At 36.3% G+C, this 17,617-nt stretch overlaps 1 protein-coding gene across 7 annotated transcripts in view; it reads left to right on the plus strand.

The window, feature by feature from the left end:
* Positions 1-17,617, plus strand: part of SMC2 (structural maintenance of chromosomes 2) — a 57,891-nt gene that overhangs the window by 27,160 nt on the left and 13,114 nt on the right. For all 7 annotated transcript variants that reach the window (XM_047700240.1, XM_047700239.1, XM_047700237.1 and 4 more), the window contains 6 exons: positions 3,557-3,692; positions 6,075-6,199; positions 9,862-10,055; positions 11,064-11,207; positions 14,558-14,752; positions 16,995-17,195. In XM_047700240.1, coding sequence (XP_047556196.1) covers positions 3,557-3,692; positions 6,075-6,199; positions 9,862-10,055; positions 11,064-11,207; positions 14,558-14,752; positions 16,995-17,195 — 995 coding nt within the window. The remainder of the gene's footprint in view (positions 1-3,556; positions 3,693-6,074; positions 6,200-9,861; positions 10,056-11,063; positions 11,208-14,557; positions 14,753-16,994; positions 17,196-17,617) is intronic.

A 17,617-nucleotide genomic window follows, 5' to 3' on the forward strand; every position in this document is an offset into this window, starting at 1 on the left:
TTAAATTCTCTTTCAGGGCACCTGGGTGGCTCAGCTGGTTAAGCATCTGTCTACAGCTCAGGTCATGATCCCAAGATCCTGGGATCAAGCCCTGCATTGGGCTCACTGGGGAGTCTGCTTCTCCCTATGCCCCTCCCCTCTATTTGTGCACTCATGCACTTGCTCTTTTTCTCAAAAATAAATAAAATCTTTAAAATTAAATAAATTCTCTTTCACTCATGTTACTTGTATTTGTTTTGCTTGGATCTGTGGCTGTGGCCTAGTTCTGTTCTTTAGGACAGATTTCTCTGTCTTCTCATTTTGTTGATGTTTGTTCCTATTTCTCTGTGTGAGGAAAGTTCTCTCCTATTCTTGATGCTAATGGCTTGATGGAGAGGAGGTCCCTCTTGTGCCCAGCAGTATAGTGTCCCCTATTCTCCAAGACCCAGCGTTTCCGGGAGTGTCTGCATTGTGTTCCGGCCTCTTTATCCTTCAAGTCTGTTGTCTGCAGAGGCTCTCTTTGCCTATTTTGGGCAGTATTTAGTTCCTGGCCTGAATGTGGAACATTTTTAACTAGGTGTGCTCTGGTCTTTTTGTGAAATGAGACCTGTTGCCAGTGGAACTGAGGCCCTATAAATTCCCACGTTGGGAGACACGGTGTTGCCAGGGCTTTGGACCATTCTTTTGGGGGTGGGAACCTCCTATTCTGGGCCTGAGGCAAGAGTGATTGGGAAGGCGGAATCCACCTGAGCATGGGAGTTGGAGTTTTGGTGTAAGAATGTTAGGTAGCAAGTGTCTGCTGGGTTGATTCCCACAAGTGTCCCTGTGTTTATACTGAGAGGTGGGAGAGGGAAATAATGCCTGCTCATTCCTTTGTTCTAGGAGGGGGTCTGTCTGTGAATGCTGTGTCTCTGGGACATGCTTCTAGATGAGGTCAAAACCTCCCCACCATGTCCCCTGGTACTCCTCAGAAAGCTGTTACCGTGCTGTTTGTTGGTGGGCTGTTTTCCCCACTCTGCCCAAAGAGCAATACCCTTGGGGCTCTCCCAGAGCCAAGCATGCTGACCTTTAAAACTGTAGGTTTAAAGCTCTGCTGGTTGCCATTAACTCATGAAATTTGGACCCTCTCACTTCTGAAGCCAGTTGTTATGGGGATTTGTCTTCCCTGTGTGGCCTCCCCTCTGTGCTAGTCCAGTTCTGACCACAGCTCCTTACTCCACCACGGCTGCTGTTTCTCTCCCAAATCACACCTCCATACTTCCTACCTTCTTTGGTGTGGTCTCTTTTCTGCCAGTCTTCAGGTCAATTTCTGGGGCATTTTGGATGATTTCATAGTTATCTAGTTGTATTCATGGTATGAGGTCAGCCTAGGGTCCTTCTATTCTGCTTCCGTCTTCCATGCAAATCTTGGAGGTAGGTTTTATATCATTGTTTTCTCAAAACTTTGGTAAATAGGATGGACTTTTTTGTTTTGTTTTTTAAAAACGGAAATTGTGGGTTCAGAATGACTTGATCCAGAGTTTTATTTCTAATTTAAGAATTGGGTTTTCTTTTGAATACCTGCCGTGTCACAGCTATTTAATTAAATATGGAGAAATTAGGGGCACCTGGCTGGCTCAGTTGGTTAAGTGACTGCTTTGGCTCAGGTCCTGGTCCTGGAGCCCAGAATTGAGTCCTGCATTGGGTTCCCAGCTATGCAGGGAGTCTGCTGCTTCTCCCTCTGACCTTCTCCCCTCTCATACTCTCTCTCACTCTCTCTCTCAAATAAATAAATAAAATCTTTTAAAATAAATATGGAGAAATTATAAAATGTCTCAGCCCTCAAGGAGCTCATACTGTAATAATGAGTCCTGTTGTCCTGTTTTTAACTTTTTCTCAAGTCTCTAAGTCTAAGTTTTTTTCTTTTTTCTTTTTTTTTCCTCTTGCATTTTGTCCTATTAGGATAGTCTAGCCACTGGAAAATTTTTTTTAATTCAATACATTTTTACCCTTGTTCAGGAAATGTTAAGTTCTAATTTGGGTGTATGCCACTACATCTGTGAAAAGTAAATCAAAAAAATTAAATCTGTCCTTGAGAATAAGATAATGATCATTTTCTTCTTATTCTAACATTTGCCACATTGAGTTTCCAGATCTATGTTGAGTGATTAAGTAACAAACCCTAAATAGTACTTCCTATGTAACAGGCAACATTGTGAGACTCTGCCATCCAGTACAGTAACCATATGTGGCTCTTACACTTAATTACGATAATTACAGTTAAATGAAAATAATTTCCTCGATTGTCTAGTCACATTTCAAGGACTCTGTGACCACAGATAGTTAATGGGTAACTGGGCAATGCAGATACACAACATTTCTATTACTTTATGAAGACGTATTCTCAGAGCTTTAAATAATGAACTCCTTTCATTCTTACAGCAGCTCTGTGGTAGGTATATTCTATCATCTGCAGTATACAGTTGTGGAAACTAATGTACAGAGTGGTTAAATAACTGTGGGTAACTGGCAAAGCCCAGGATTTGAATTCACGTTATCTGTTTTCACTGTTTATGCTTTTAACCAAATCAAGAGACTGTATAATGCCTGTGACTTAATTTCTTTCCAAGCCAAGGAAACAGTAGCTGTGAAATGAGTTCCAGTATATACAATAAGAGGATTAGTATCTATAATTGGAGGATAAAGAGAGATGATATATTTTTAAATATGTAAAATATAAGAAACATTTTAGATTTCATTGATTTGGATGTTCTTGAAGTTCCTATTTTAGGGATGGCAAAAATTTCCCTGTATCGTCTTACCAAAGTGATCATATAGTATTGCTAATTGACCTTTGCATTGTCCCATCAAACCTAGAGTTTTCTTGCCAACATAACTCAACCTATTATTGTCAGACAATTATAGTTGCTTGTAAAGTGAAACCAATTTCCTCCGCTTCTTCTGCTATATCAAAGCTTAGGCCAGGTTAGAATGTGGTAAAAAATAGCCCCCAAATCTCAGTCACTTATAATGAGTACCATAATTATGCTACTTTACCTGTAGGTCATTTATCTCTTTGTTCATTGTTATTCTCTTTCTGGAACCCAGGCTGAGGGAAAAATAGTCCCTACTTTGAACATGCTTTTCTCAGGGGAGAGGGAAAACAAATGGTGAATTATGTGCTGTCTTTTAAAGCTTACTTTGAAAAGAGGCACATTTTCTATTTCATTGGTCAGAGCAAACCACATGGCTCAGCCGATACTGGAGAGGAAAATGGCCCTGAGAGGAATGGGCCCAGTAGGAAGGGGCAGTGATTATTTTGAATAAACAATCTATCACATCTGCTTACAAGTATTTTCTTATCAAGTATGTATGTCCCAAGATTCTAATGATAAAATCAATTCTGTATCAACTCTGCTTAGAAGTATCTTCTTATCAAGTATGTATGCCCTGAGATTCTAATGATAAAATGAGTTCTGTATCTTTACTATAAAAGATTGACTATTGAATCTTTTCAAGTATAATTCTTAGAAAGTTTTTGTCTACTAAATATGCAGTAACTTAATGTCTAAGGCCTGTTACAATTTATTTCTATCAGGTGCTCGATCCCAGGCAGCTTCTATTTTAACCAAGTTTCAAGAACTCAAAGATGTTCAAGATGAACTGAGAATCAAGGAGAATAAGCTACAGGCTCTAGATGAGGAATTAGCAGGTCTTAAAAATACAGCTGAAAAGTAAGACTTGTCAGATTAAGTTATATTTCTGTGTTCTTTTTGGTCAAAGACTCCCATGGTAGAAAATGAAATAATTTTATCTAAAGGAATACAACTTCTGCCTTTTTTCATAATATCCTTGCTTTTATTTGAATAAATTATGAGTTGATAACTTGATATTAGTTTTTTACTTTTTCTGATAAAAATAATGTCTTTCTTGTAAGGAAATAGGGAAAGCTAATTAAACAAAAGGAAGAAAAAAAACCAGCCATATATTTTTCTTTCCCTGTTGAGATATACTGTTTACATTTTACTGGGATTGGTGGGAAAGTCCAAAGATACTCTGGAGATTGATACCAGAGGATAATGGAGTCCTTGGTTTAAATTATGAACAGTATAGCATCATTTCGGATGCCAACATTAAATTTAGCAGCTTGTGGCAGTCCTATAGATAATAAAGATTGCTGGGTTGCCTACTGAGGAAGTAAATAAGTTCATGTCAGAAAGACACTGTTAAAATTAAAGTATTTCCTTACAGTGTTTCTTCTGTATGGTGCGGATATGGGTATGCATGTGTGCTTCTCAACATTACTTCCGTTTGTGTATGATATGGGTAGATACATATTTTTATTTTTTTGCAATTGGGATCATGCTATTTAATGTAACTTTTTTTTTTTGGTCAGTTAATGTTTTTTACTACTGAGTGCCTCCTGTTTGCCAAGTACTCTTCTAAGAGTGGGAATGTAGCAGTAAACCAAACAGATAAATCTCTTCCTTCTTGTTTTCATATATATAGCTGGGAAAATAATAAAAAGAGTTAAATTGGTAAAACATTAGATAATGCTAACTCCAAAGAGAGGAAAAATGCCACAAACTTAAAAAGTACATTATTTGAATGTTTCTAAGTTTTTCTAGTCTCTCTGAAGATGACAAATGGGAACAGTTAAAACCAAAGATTTTATTCAGAATTCACAATACTGAATAAAGGTTAAAATATATATGCTAACAAACTAGAAATATATATATATGTATATATATTTGTACATTTTAAGCATTCATCTTCTGAATTACCAAAGCTTGGAATAGTGCCAAAACTTTTTTGGACTACTAAACATATGGAAGAGATGTTCATAATCATTCTAAGATAGAAATTTTATCAAAATGCCCACTTTCAAACAAGTCTGCTTTTACCTTCATTAACATAAATTACCAAGAAGTGAATGAACTTTTCTCTGTGAAAAAGATGGGAAGAAGATTACTGAGATCTGTGGAAGCTTTGGCAAAGCAGTGAGTTTGTAGTTATATTTTGCTTGGGACTGTTAAATGATCCAATACTGGTGGATAAAGTTATTTTGCAGAATTGTCTTTTGGACTGATTGTGGCATTGAGGTCAAGGAAAGGAAATAGATTCTTAAAAATAATGAGAGTGGGAGACGCCTGGGTGCCTGAGTCAGTTAAGCATCTGATTTGATTTCAGCTCAGGTCTTGATCTAAAGATTTTGAGTTCAAGCCCTGCGTTAGGCTCCATGCAGAGTGTGGAGCCTACTTTTAAAATATGAAAGTGGAAAGGTCTTAAAGCCATTCTTTCATGGACCATATTAGGAAAATAGCTTCTAACTTCTTTCAAATTTCTGCACTCCACGTTTTTAAAATGAATTGAGAAATGGCTTTTGAAAATTATGGCTTTAATTGCTGTCAAGCATTCTCAGGCAAGAATACTTTAGGGAGTATTTATGTTTTATAAGTTGCTTCCTTCCATTTTCCTCAGACCTCATGAATTTCTAGTGCCAAACTTCTTTGTGAATTTATTACAGCTTGAAATTTCAGTGCAGCTGAATTAGCTAAATACCTTCCAAAGAAAGAATTTTCAGCAGCTAGAAATAGGCTAGAATTTTAGGATTTGCAAGAAGAGCGCACTGTAATGTTTAAGTACTGTACCTTTTTGAACTATTGGTCTCATTACAAAATTTAGGGGAACTATGTGTAATAATTGAAAATGGGAATTGATAACCAGATTTTTCAAATTTTGTGTGGTGGTTACATTTTAATGTGTTTTTTTGGTGGGGAGCTAGGGTGGAGTTTCTCTTGGTAAGGATCAGTAGGAGAGACCATTTTTAAGGGAACCTATTTATTCCAAGGTTATTTTTAGTGTTTTCTAAAATTAAGAGTATTTCTGTAAATAGTTATTATCAATATCGGTCAGAGTGCTTTACCTTCAGTGACCAAATCAGACTTGAATTTGATGCCTCAAAAACATGAGTCATCAAAGCTATTCTTGTAACCAGTGGTATCTTATATTGTTTATATTGTGAGCTTATTTTAGGTAGGCGCCTGTAGTTTAAATGCATATCTCAAATATCAGAAAAGTTGTGATCATTTATTGTAAATTTCTCTGTTTCTAAGGTATCGCCAACTAAAACAGCAGTGGGAGCTGAAAACTGAGGAGGCAGATTTATTACAAACCAAGCTCCAGCAAAGCTCGTATCATCAGCAACAAGAAGAATTAGATGCTCTTAAAAAAATCATTGGTAAGATAAAAACATTCTGTGCTTAACCTTACTTTAGATATTTTAGATCTCTTTATTATATATGTATTTGAATTAATCACTCTAAATACTTTTATTATTAGATATTACTACTATATTGCCAAGTTCTGCCCATTTGCAGCAGTGTTCATTTCCACCAGTGGCCTATGAAAGTTCTCATTTCTCCAAATCCTTTCTTTTCTCAAAAGACTAAAATATCTCCAATCTGATTGTTCTGAAGAGATAGCTCATTAGTATTTTAACTTGCAGATCCTTGATTCGCTGGTGAAGCTTGGGATCTGTGTATGTTCCTTGGACCTTGGACCTTGGACCTTTTGGTTTCTACTTCTCTGAATTTTCTTTCTTTTCCCCATTTTTCTTTTGAGTTGTTATGGTTTGTTTCTATTATGCTTATATTTAAGAGTTCTGATTTCCTGTAGATTATCTGTATTACGAAAATCTTTTGGTTTATGTGCTTGTCTTTTAACTTTACTTATAGTATTTTTGTTAAACGGAAATTTTAAATGTTTGACGTAATTCACTTTATAGCCGTCTCTACCCCTAATTTTAAGAACTTGTCTTATACTTAATTAGAACTTAATTGTATATGGTAGTTTTAGTTTTTCTCATTCTTTAGGTCAATATTCCCACTAATAGATTTCTTCCCTTTTTATAAAAGTAAAAATTAGCCCATTTTGTCCCACCCCCCCCAACCTCTGCCAGCCTTTTCATCTATTCTCTGTATGCGTTAGCTAGGCTTTTTAAAAAATTGGTTAAGATTCCATATGTAAGTGATTTTGTACTTCTCTTTTTTTCACTTAGCATAATGCCTTCAAGGTCCATATTGTTGCAGATGGCAAGGTTTTCTTTTTTATGGCTGAATAATATTCTATTGTATATTACATGCATACATTATCTTGATCCGTTCATCCATGGGTGGATGCTTAGGTTGTTTCCATATCTTGGCTGTTATAAATAATGCTGCAGTGACCACCGGGGTGCATATATATATTTTTTTGAGTTAGTGTTTTGTTTTCTTCAAATACCCAGAAGTGGAACTTTTATTTAGATCATACCGATTTTTTAATTATTTGAGGAACCTCCATACTGTTTTCCGTTGTTGCCGCGCCAATTTGCATTCCCACTAGCAGTGCGTGTGTTCCTTTTTCTCTATGTCCTCTCCAACGCTTGTTATTTGTGTGTTTTTTTTTTTAAGATTTTATTTATTTATTTGACAGAGAAAGAGAGATCACGAGTAGGCAGAGAGGCAGGCAGAGAGGGGGAGCAGAGCAGAGAGCCCGATGTGGGGCTTGCTCCCAGGACCCTGAGATCATGACCTGAGCTGAAGGCAGAGCCTTAACCCACTGAGCCACCCAGGCAGCCCTATTCTTGTTTTTGGATAATAGCCCTTCTAATAGGTACGAGATGGTATCTCATTATAGTTAGGATTTTTATTTCCCTGATGCTTAGTGATGTTAGTATCTTTTCATGCAACTATTGACTAGGTCTTCTGTAGAAAAGTGTGTATTCAGATACTGTACCCATTTTTTAATCAGACTTTGACTTTTTCTTTTGAGTTGTATGGGTTCTTTATGTATTTGGGATATTAACCCCTTATTGATAAGTGATGTGCACATATTTTCTCTCCTTCATTAGGTTGCCTTTTATTGATGGGTTTTTTTACTCTTACTTTTTAATTTGATATTGTCCACTTATCTTTGCTTCTGTTGTGTTTGCTTTTAGCGTGAAATCCAAAGAAAATCACTGCTAAGACCAATGCCAGGGAGCTTATCACTTACATTTTCTTCTAGGAGTTTTATGGTTTCAGGTCTTATATTCAAGTCTTTAATCTATTTTGAGTAAAATTTTATGTGTAATATAAGGAAGTGGTCCAAGTTCATTCTTTTGCATGTGGCTGTCCAGTTTTCCTAGCACCATTTATTGAAGAAAGTGCCCCTTCTTCATTGTATATTCTTGGCTCCTTTGTCATAAATTAATTGACCATACATGCATGGGTTTATTCCTGGGCTCTGTTTTGTTCATTGACTGATGTGTCTGTTTTTAATGCTAATTCCATACTGTTTTGATTACTATAGCTTTGTATTATAGTTTAAATCAGGAAGTATGATGTCTCCACCCTTGTTTTTTCTCAAGATAGCTTTGGCTACTCAGAATCTTTTATGATTCCATACAGATTTTAGGATTGTTTGAAAAAATGCCATTAAAATTTTCATAGGGATTTCAACAAATCTGCGGATTACTTTAGGTAATAACAGACATTTTAACAGTATCCTCCCAATCCATGAGCACAGCATATCTTTCCATTTATTTGTGTCTTCTTCAATTTCTTTTATCAGTGAGTTACAGTTTTCTGTGTATGTGTCTTTCTACCTCCTAGGTTAAATTTATTCCTAGGTACTTTTTTCTTTTTGATGTAATTATAAGTAGGATTGTTCTCTTAATTTCTCTGACAGTTCATTATTAGTACATAGAAACAGATTTTTGTAAATTGATTTTTGTATCCTACAACTTTTTTGAATATGTCTATTCTGACAGTTTTTTATTGGAGTCTAGGATTTTCTGTATATAATATGTCATCTGCAAATAGAGATAGTTTAACTCCTTTCTAATATGGATGCCTTTGTTTGTTTCTTTCACCTTATTGCTCTGAGTAAGTCTTCTAGTACTATGTTGATGAAAAATGGCAAGAGTCCTTCTTGTCTTGTTTCTGATCTTAGAAGGAAAACTTTCAGCTTCTCAGTATTGAGTACAATGTTAGCTGTGGGCTTGTCTTGATGGCTTTTTTTATGATGAGATACATTTCATTTATAACCACTTTGTTGAGTTTTGTCATAAATGGATGTTGAAATTGGTCTAATGCTTTTTCTGCATCTGTTGAAAACATGCTCTTTATCCTTCATTTGGTTAATATGGTGTAGCATATTTTTTTTTTTTTAAAGATTTTATTTATTTATTTGACAGAGAGAAATCACAAGTAGGCAGAGAGGCAGGCAGAGAGAGAGAGGAGGAAGCAGGCTCCCTGCTGAGCAGAAAGCCCGATGTGGGGCTCGAACCCAGGACCTGGGATCATGACCTGAGCCGAAGGCAGCGGCTTAACCCACTGAGCCACCCAGGCGCCCCTGGTGTAGCATATTGACTGCAAATGTTAAACCAGCCTTGCATCCTTGGGATATATTCCAGTTCATCATGGTGTATTATCCTTTTAATGTATCGTTTAATTCAGTTTGCTAATATTTGCTGAAGGTTTTTGTGTCTGGGTTCATCACGGTTTATTAGGCTGTAATTCCCCACCACAGTATTCTTGTCTGGTTTTGATATCAGGGTAATAGTGGCCTTATGAGTTTCGAAGTGTGCCCTCCTCTTCTGTTTTTTCAAAGACTTCAAGGGTAGGTATTAAATCTTTGAGTGTTTGGTAGAATTCACCAGTAAAGCCATCTGATCCTGGACCAGATAGGATCTGTATTTCAACATAACATTTCTAGAATAAGGTTGGAACAGTTTATTTTTAAAAATTTTAACCTCCAGTTTTTCAGGCCATTTCTCCTATTAAAAGGTGAATTTATAAGGCTTTTATAAACCATTATCTATAACTTCTAATAGTTGAAGGACCTCATTTAGCCACATTTGCCTACTTTATGATGCAGAGGAAAGTGAGGAGACCTTAAAAAACACCAAAGAAATCCAGAAAAAAGCAGAAGAAAAATATGAAGTATTGGAGAATAAAATGAAAAATGCAGAGGCTGAAAGAGAGCGAGAACTGAAGGATGCTCAGGAAAAACTGGATTTTGCCAAAACGAAAGCAGATGCTTCTAGTAAGAAAATGAAAGAAAAACAACAGGTAATAACCTTTCTTGAAGTGGAACCAATCTTTTATTGTTAATATAGACCTGAAGGTGGTAGAGCTTCTTTGCTGGCCTTACTCATCAGTATTCACCACATCATCTAAAAGCACACTGTGCTTCTTTGGGAAATAAATTATTCATCTTCTAAGTCAAAAGACATTTTGCTGAAAGCCTTGTAATGTAGGGTCCTAATTGTAAGGATGGGTTGTATTGTCTTGCTAATTTTAGAGAAAGAGCAAACTTGCCTTTTTGTAAATGCTTCACTTAAGAGTGGACCAAAAGCTTGTATTCTGTAGTAGAGCTAAGTCATGTTGGCTTGAGTGGTGACCTTTCTAATTTGGTGATCATCTCTGAATGGATACTGTGAAAGATGGATACAATACAAAGCATGTTACATTTACAAAGTGCCATTCAGTTGTAGATGGGGGTGATAACTGCTTTTATCTTTTGGATAGTGCCAAAGCTGGAACTTGAACCTAGCTTTTTCTATCTCCAAAGGCTGTGCTCTGAATCACTTTTCTAGACACTTTTATTTAAATCTACTTTTCCTCCTATTCTGTCACAAATACCTGTCCTAAATACCTGCACAGAGTATCTTCTAACAAACTAAAGGGTATAATGGAAAAGAAGAAAATTGAGAAACTTTTTTTTTTCCGACATTGAGTAATTATGTTTTAAAAAAGGCTTTTCCTCTGCTAATTTATCTCTTATGTAGAATTCTGTATTTATCTCTGTAGGACTAAAAGGATAAAGGAAATAGTTTATGCTAAGTTCTTTGACCCTGTAAAAACTACATACATTTGTCTTTTTTTTTTTTTTTAATGTAGGACAATAAATTCCCTTTCTCCTTCCTTCTTCAGGGGAAACGGTTTACATGTGTTTTGATAGTTGAATAACTAAGCTGTGGGTCTTACCTGCATGAGAATCTTACTGATTTTATTGACATGTATATATTCATTTTTCAGTAATAGCCTGTTGAATGTGTAGGTAATGGTTTCTTACAGGAAGTTGAAGCTATCACCCTGGAGCTGGAAGAGCTCAAGAGAGAGCATGCATCCTATAAGCAACAACTTGAAGCTGTAAATGAAGCTATCAAATCCTATGAAGTACAGATTGAAGTAATGGCAGCTGAGGTGGCTAAAAACAAGGTAAAGTTTACTTACCATATTGGAGAAATAGAAAGACAAAAACTACGTGTAATTCAAATAGGCAAAGTGTAAATTAAAAAATGACTACCATAGGAGTTTGGAATGGTGTGGGATTGATCACTAAAGAGTAGGGAGAATGCTAAGTGATCATAGAAACAGCAGATATGGGGAATAGCCATTACCACCCAAAGGGCTGAGCAAGTGCATCCTTGGAAGGAACAAATTTGGCAAAGAGCCTCATTGTATCTGTAGGGCTGAAAACCAGGTCTAGTTAGAGAAGACAAAACTGTGGCCCCCTGGTGGTGAAGTTTGCTGACACGGTGAAGCCATCCATAGGGAAATGCCACATGGGATGTCAGGGGAAGTTGGCCATGTGAACATGCTGCAGAGCCCTGCTCCCCTTTTCCCCTCTGCTGGTTGTCAGGGCAGCCATGGGAGCTGCTGGCCCTGGCACTGACAAACTTAACTTTGAGAAAAGCATGCCAGAACTGGGATGTAAAGCCTCTTTCTACAGTTTCCCTACAGTATCCTTTACTGGAGGGGCTTACTACAGTTGATGCTGGTGGGGGAGAAATGTTCTGATATCAGAAGCGGGGAAGTAAAGGATGGATTTAGGGCTGAGGGGATTTCACATGATATTCTGTCACCCGCAAATTCATAGTGGGTAGGTCTTTATTAGTGATTGTCCGTCATGAATATTGGCTACTGTCTTGTCCCCCGTTCTTTGATTTTGACTTTGAATTGTTTTGTTTCATATTGAGGTATAATTGATAGGTATTAGTTTCAAGGATACAGCCTAATGATTTATTTGTATATATTGCAAAATGGCCACCCCAGTGAGTCTAGTTGACATCCACCACCACACAGTTAGGATTTTTTTCCCCTTCTGATGAGAACTTTTACGATCTACTCTCTCAGCAACTTTTAAATGTACAGTACAGTATCACGGACAGTAGTCACCATGTTGCTGGATTTTTCAATTATGTTGCTGTTGATACTGTTGGTAAATGATATCCTTGATTTTCATGTTAACTGAGTGTAGGTAGTTTTCAAAAAGGGAGTTTCATTCAGTTGATCTTCACTGTTGGGTTATTGCCTGCCTTGTGTCTACCTCTCTATTTTCTTGTATGTTTTTCCTTTGAAATGATTGTTTTAATTGCAGCATATGGTGTTTTGGAAAGTAGGCCTTTCCTCTTCATTCTCTTCATGACTAAATTCAAATTTTTGTTTTTTGTTTTTAACACCTTGACAAATCAATAGAATAACAGTTTTTATTCTTTTTTGAAATTAAGAGATCAAAATGCTTCTCAGCTTTGTGTTTTTGTGTTGCTTATTAAATTTTCTAGTTTCTCTTCAGTTGCTATTTTGCCTCCAAAGTAAATTTTAGTTTTTAAAAGTATCTAGTTTTTTTCTGATTTGTCTTAATCTCATATTTTTCATTTTATCCCTCCATATTTTCTGCTGTCTTTCATGGACATCATGTTATAGAATTTTTTTTAAAAATTAGATACATGTTTCTAAAGATAAATGTGAAAATAAATTAGCTACTCCATTCTCAGTCTAAATAAAGTCAGTCAGAACATGTACCTATTTCCATTTCTCTTTATGGAAAAGTATAAAATGGTGGTTCTTTCAGGCTCTGCATTCTAAATTGTTTCCTTTCATTGATAAGAGTATCAAAGGACACTCCCAGGAGGCTATGTAAAGAAATTGCCTGCTAACTAATTAGACAAAACGAAAATTTCATTTCTGTTCAACCTTAGAGACAGATTTCTTATAAAAAAAGACTAAACTAGTAAAAACTGCAATGCAATTTTTTTTTAAGATTTATCATTTGAGAGAGAGCAAGCATAAGCAGGGGTAGCTGCAGAGGAGAGGGAAAAGCAGGGCTCCCCACGGCTCCCCATTGAGTGGGAAGTCCAATGCAGGTCTTGATCCCAGGACCCTGGGATCAAGACCTGAGCTGAAGGCAGACGCTTAACCTATTTAGCCACTCAGATACCCCTGCAATGCAATTTTTAACCTGTAGGCATGAGAGAATCTTCACAAACATGTTTTTTTAGATATGGTGTTAGTTAATAAACCCGTGTCTATTATTTTTCCCTTTGGTTAATATCACCAGTGTATTTTTCACTTTCTTTTGTTGTTCTTCAAAGGTTTCAAAAAGCTAAAATACCTTTAGGTTTTTATATGAATGCCATGATTTATTTTCCTTCCTCAAAAGACCTCTAATGACACAGATTAAACATTATAAGGAAATTAAAGCACTTTGAGCACATTCAATAACCTAAGTATAATATTATTTTTGTTGCTCAAAAAGATCATTTCCTAATGAGCATGATTAAAAAGTCACTAAATTTTTTGTTTTTTTTTTTTTAAAGATTTTACTTATTTATTTGACAGAGAGAGATCACAAGTAGGCAGAGAGGCAGGCAGAGAAAGAGGGGAAAGCAGGCTCCCTGCTGAGCAGAGAACCCCCGATGTGGGGCTTGATCCCAGGACCCAGAGATCATGATCTGAGCCGAAGGCAGAGGGCCAACCCCCTGAGCCATTCAGGTGCCCTTATTTGTGCATTTCATCTTGAATAACCATTCTTCCTTAGAGGCATGTAGCAGATTGTCCTACTTAGGTTTTTACCTATATATGAGTTGAACTAGGTGTTTTTGGTTTAGACATTTCTGAGAGTTCTTTTAAGATCTAGAATGAAGCAAAGGGGTTTCTGGGGGGAGGGTTTGGTGACAGACTGAATTGCAGTTAAAATTACCACTTTGGAGATAGAATAGCTTCAACCTTGGAAAGTAGGGGGATAATAAAAGTCAAAGCAAAAAAGTTTTTCTTTGTGCGAAAAAGTTTCTCTTTTATTTTTCTCTTTTGACCCCTGTGCTAGAACCAAACATTATTACCTTCAATTGTCACTGGTAAATATGGCTTATATCTGTTGAAGGGAAAAGTAGAAAGCCCCAGCTAACATTCTCCCCCTCCTGGTAAATGATGTATGGGGATCTGTCATATCTTCTTGTTAACTACCAAAAAATGCCACTTTTCTGAGACTTCAAAAGTTAGATTCCTATAGTCCCTCCTCCCCCCTGCAAGTTGATCCCAACTAAGCTGTATCTAGTAGAAACTTTTTTGCTTCCAGAATGAACACTGCATCACACCTTATTACTACTGGTGGAACAAGTTTTCTCCCGTATGTAGATTAGTCATTTTAACACGGATATAAAGGGTTAGGTGGCCATCTGCCTGTAATCACAATCCCAATTACCTAAAAGTTTGTTAGATGATCTTTTAATAAACTAAAAATACATCCATATTACTTTGCTATATGTTGTCTTCAAATTATGTTTCAGGAGTCTGTAAATAAAGCTCAAGAAGAGGTGACCAAGCAAAAAGAAGTGATAACAGCCCAAGACAATGTAATTAAAGCTAAATATGCTGAAGTAGCAACACATAAGGAACAAAACAATGATTCTCAGCTTAAAATTAAGGAACTGGACCACAACATCAGCAAACATAAACGGGAAGCTGAAGATGCTGCTGCAAAGGCATGTTGTATTGTTTATTTTTACCCATAATCAGATTTTTGCTTCTGAGTTGTTGAAATAGTCTGGTAAACTGCTCAATGAAGAATTCAGTGTAAATGGCAGAACTGCTCTGTAACAGAATTTTGATGCTTACAGCTATTTAAACAGCTTCTCAGCAACGTTCATTTTCACCAAATGGCATAAATATTTTGTTTCTAAATTTCAGGTACTTATCCCTACCTGCAAGATGTTTTTACCAAATAGTGGTCTCCCATGGAACTGACTGTTTTTTAATCCCCAAATATTCATAGAACTATTACTATATTAGTAGTGATAATATATATTATTTACCTTATTTCAAAACGAATTAAAAACTCACCAAAATATATATACAGGCAACTTCTAAAATGAGGACTTAATTGGCTTCCGGATGTCCTTGTGAGGATCAGTATTGTCAGTTTTGCAGCCTCATCTGAAATCTGATGTTTTGCTAAGCAGCTATCTTTTTAAGGTTATCTCCATTTTTTTGGTCACTCTTTAAAAGCTTCTTCCTTCTATGTAACACAGTGTCTTAAATACTTTAAAGAGAATACATGCTTTTGCAGAAACTCATTACTTGATTAAGAGGCTGCACCCATGAAATCTTAGTAATTCACCTTGCATGTTTTCTGATGAATGTTGAACAGTTTGTTGCCTTTTAAATCTTCTTTAGCACCTTAAAAGTAGAAGAGATTTAACTTCAAAAAAGTCAGAACATACAGAACAGTCACCCCACCCTCTGAAAAAGCCATGTGTGCCTAGTCAGGTTCATGACTTAGTATATTTTTTAAATTTTTACTAAAGATTTTATGTATATGGCAGAAAGGGATACAGCAAGAGAGGGAACACAAGCAGGGGAGCAGGAGAGGGAGAAACAGGCTCCCCACTGAGCAGGCAGCCCAATGTGAGGCTCGATCCCAGGACCCTCAGATCAAAACCTGAGCTGAAGGCAGACACTTAACGATTGTGCCATCCAGCCACCCCTCATGACTTAATTTAAAAAATATGTATTTTTTCATAGTCACATCATTAATATCCTAATATTTTGTTATTACTGATTTCCATTAGCCTGGTAGCCTGGTATTAGTGGATTCACTGAAATATTACCGATGTTAATATTACTGTTAATAATTTTTTATAATTGAAAATGCCAGTAGTGGTGATTGTTGGGGGATTTTATTTATATAGTTAAGGAAGTGAAAAGGAGATTCACAAGTGGAACTGCTAAAAAGTTAAGGAATTTTTGAAGTATGTAGTTTACCAAGTATTTATTGCATACCAATTAGTATCAGATAGTAGGCCAGGCACTAAAGATAAGGATAAGCAACATGTACCCAGAATGCCTTCATAGAGCTTACGGATCAGCAGGGAAGGCAGATTGGAAGTGATCATCTTTGGAGCCTGGAGGTGAGACTGTACCCATGGAATTAGTAAGGATAAATAAATTGACAAGGATTAGATTCTACCAACCAACCTTAAATAATTTTAGTAGAAGAAAGTCTTCCTTAAGCACTATAATTTAAAATTTTTAACTATTTATAGTATATAAAGTACATTTCTATGCCTTGTTAAAAGAGAGTGGCTAAGGGAATAGAGTCAATGTTTAGGGCGGTTTTTTATTTAATAATTCTCAGAATTGTCAGTCAGAATTAGGCTTTCGCAAATTTACCAAATCTAAGGCTTAAGTATTTCTATAAGAATTTTAACTTTCACAAGTTGTTTTTGAAGCAATTGACTGAGTTTAGTAAAATCTGAAGGAGTCTTATCTGGGTTATATTTCATTGTAATGGAGGTATTTTACATATGCTTTTTATAAATATGTGGGAGCTGCTGGCTTTTCTTCTGAGGCTTAAGTAATAGGAAGATTTTTTTTTTTTTTTTAGCCTATCCTCCAGGTAAAAAATTTCATACTTAGTATAGGTTTACTGTTAACAGTAAATCTCAGTTTTATAAATGAGTCATTAATTTAAAATTACTAAGTACTTAAGTTTTTTTTAAAGATTTATGTGAGAGCATGAGCACAGGGAGGGGTGAGGGAGAGGGAGAGAATCCTCAAGCCGACTCTCTGCCGAGTTTGGAGCCCAAGACCCTGAGATCATGACCTGAGTCAAAACCAAGAGTCAGAGGCTCAATCAACTGCGCCAGCCAGGCATTCCCAAGAAACTGGTTTTTAAATATCTATTTGTAAACAATGATAGATGCTTCTATTAACCTCTGTGGCTAGGTCTCTAAAATGCTGAAAGACTATGACTGGATTAATACAGAGAAACACCTCTTTGGGCAACCTAATAGTGCCTATGATTTCAAAACCAACAACCCCAAAGAAGCTGGTCAGAGACTTCAGAAGTTGCAAGAAATGAAGGAGAAACTGGGGAGAAATGTCAACATGAGAGCTATGAATGTTCTGACAGAAGCTGAAGAGCGGGTAAGGCCTTTTCCTTTGACTGTCTGGCCATCTGAGTAGCTTTGATGGCTCTCTCTGACCCCAGCAGTAGTTACTGGAGGAACTCTTTTTCTTGATGCCCTTCATACTAAATTAATTTCTGTTTTCCCCTTTTCATTTCTTTTCTTATTTCATTGTTTTGCATCATCAATTATTTATATATTCTGTTGTATATAACTTTTCTATTGGTTTTGCCATGAACATATTCTACCCTTTTCTTATTCTTGGTGTAAATAAAAACTATACTTTCTGTTCTGGTTAACTTCTTACTTTCTAACCTTTCTTTCACTTGCCTTGAAAGGGCTTTGAAAAATAAGGTGTACTCTGCTATCTGCCTCCTTACCAGTCATTCCATAGCTGTTGTCTTCCTTTTGACTCTAGGGCATAATAGAATCATTACATAA

Source organism: Lutra lutra, chromosome 13, assembly GCF_902655055.1.
Source record: "Lutra lutra chromosome 13, mLutLut1.2, whole genome shotgun sequence".
Taxonomy (NCBI): domain Eukaryota; kingdom Metazoa; phylum Chordata; class Mammalia; order Carnivora; family Mustelidae; genus Lutra; species Lutra lutra.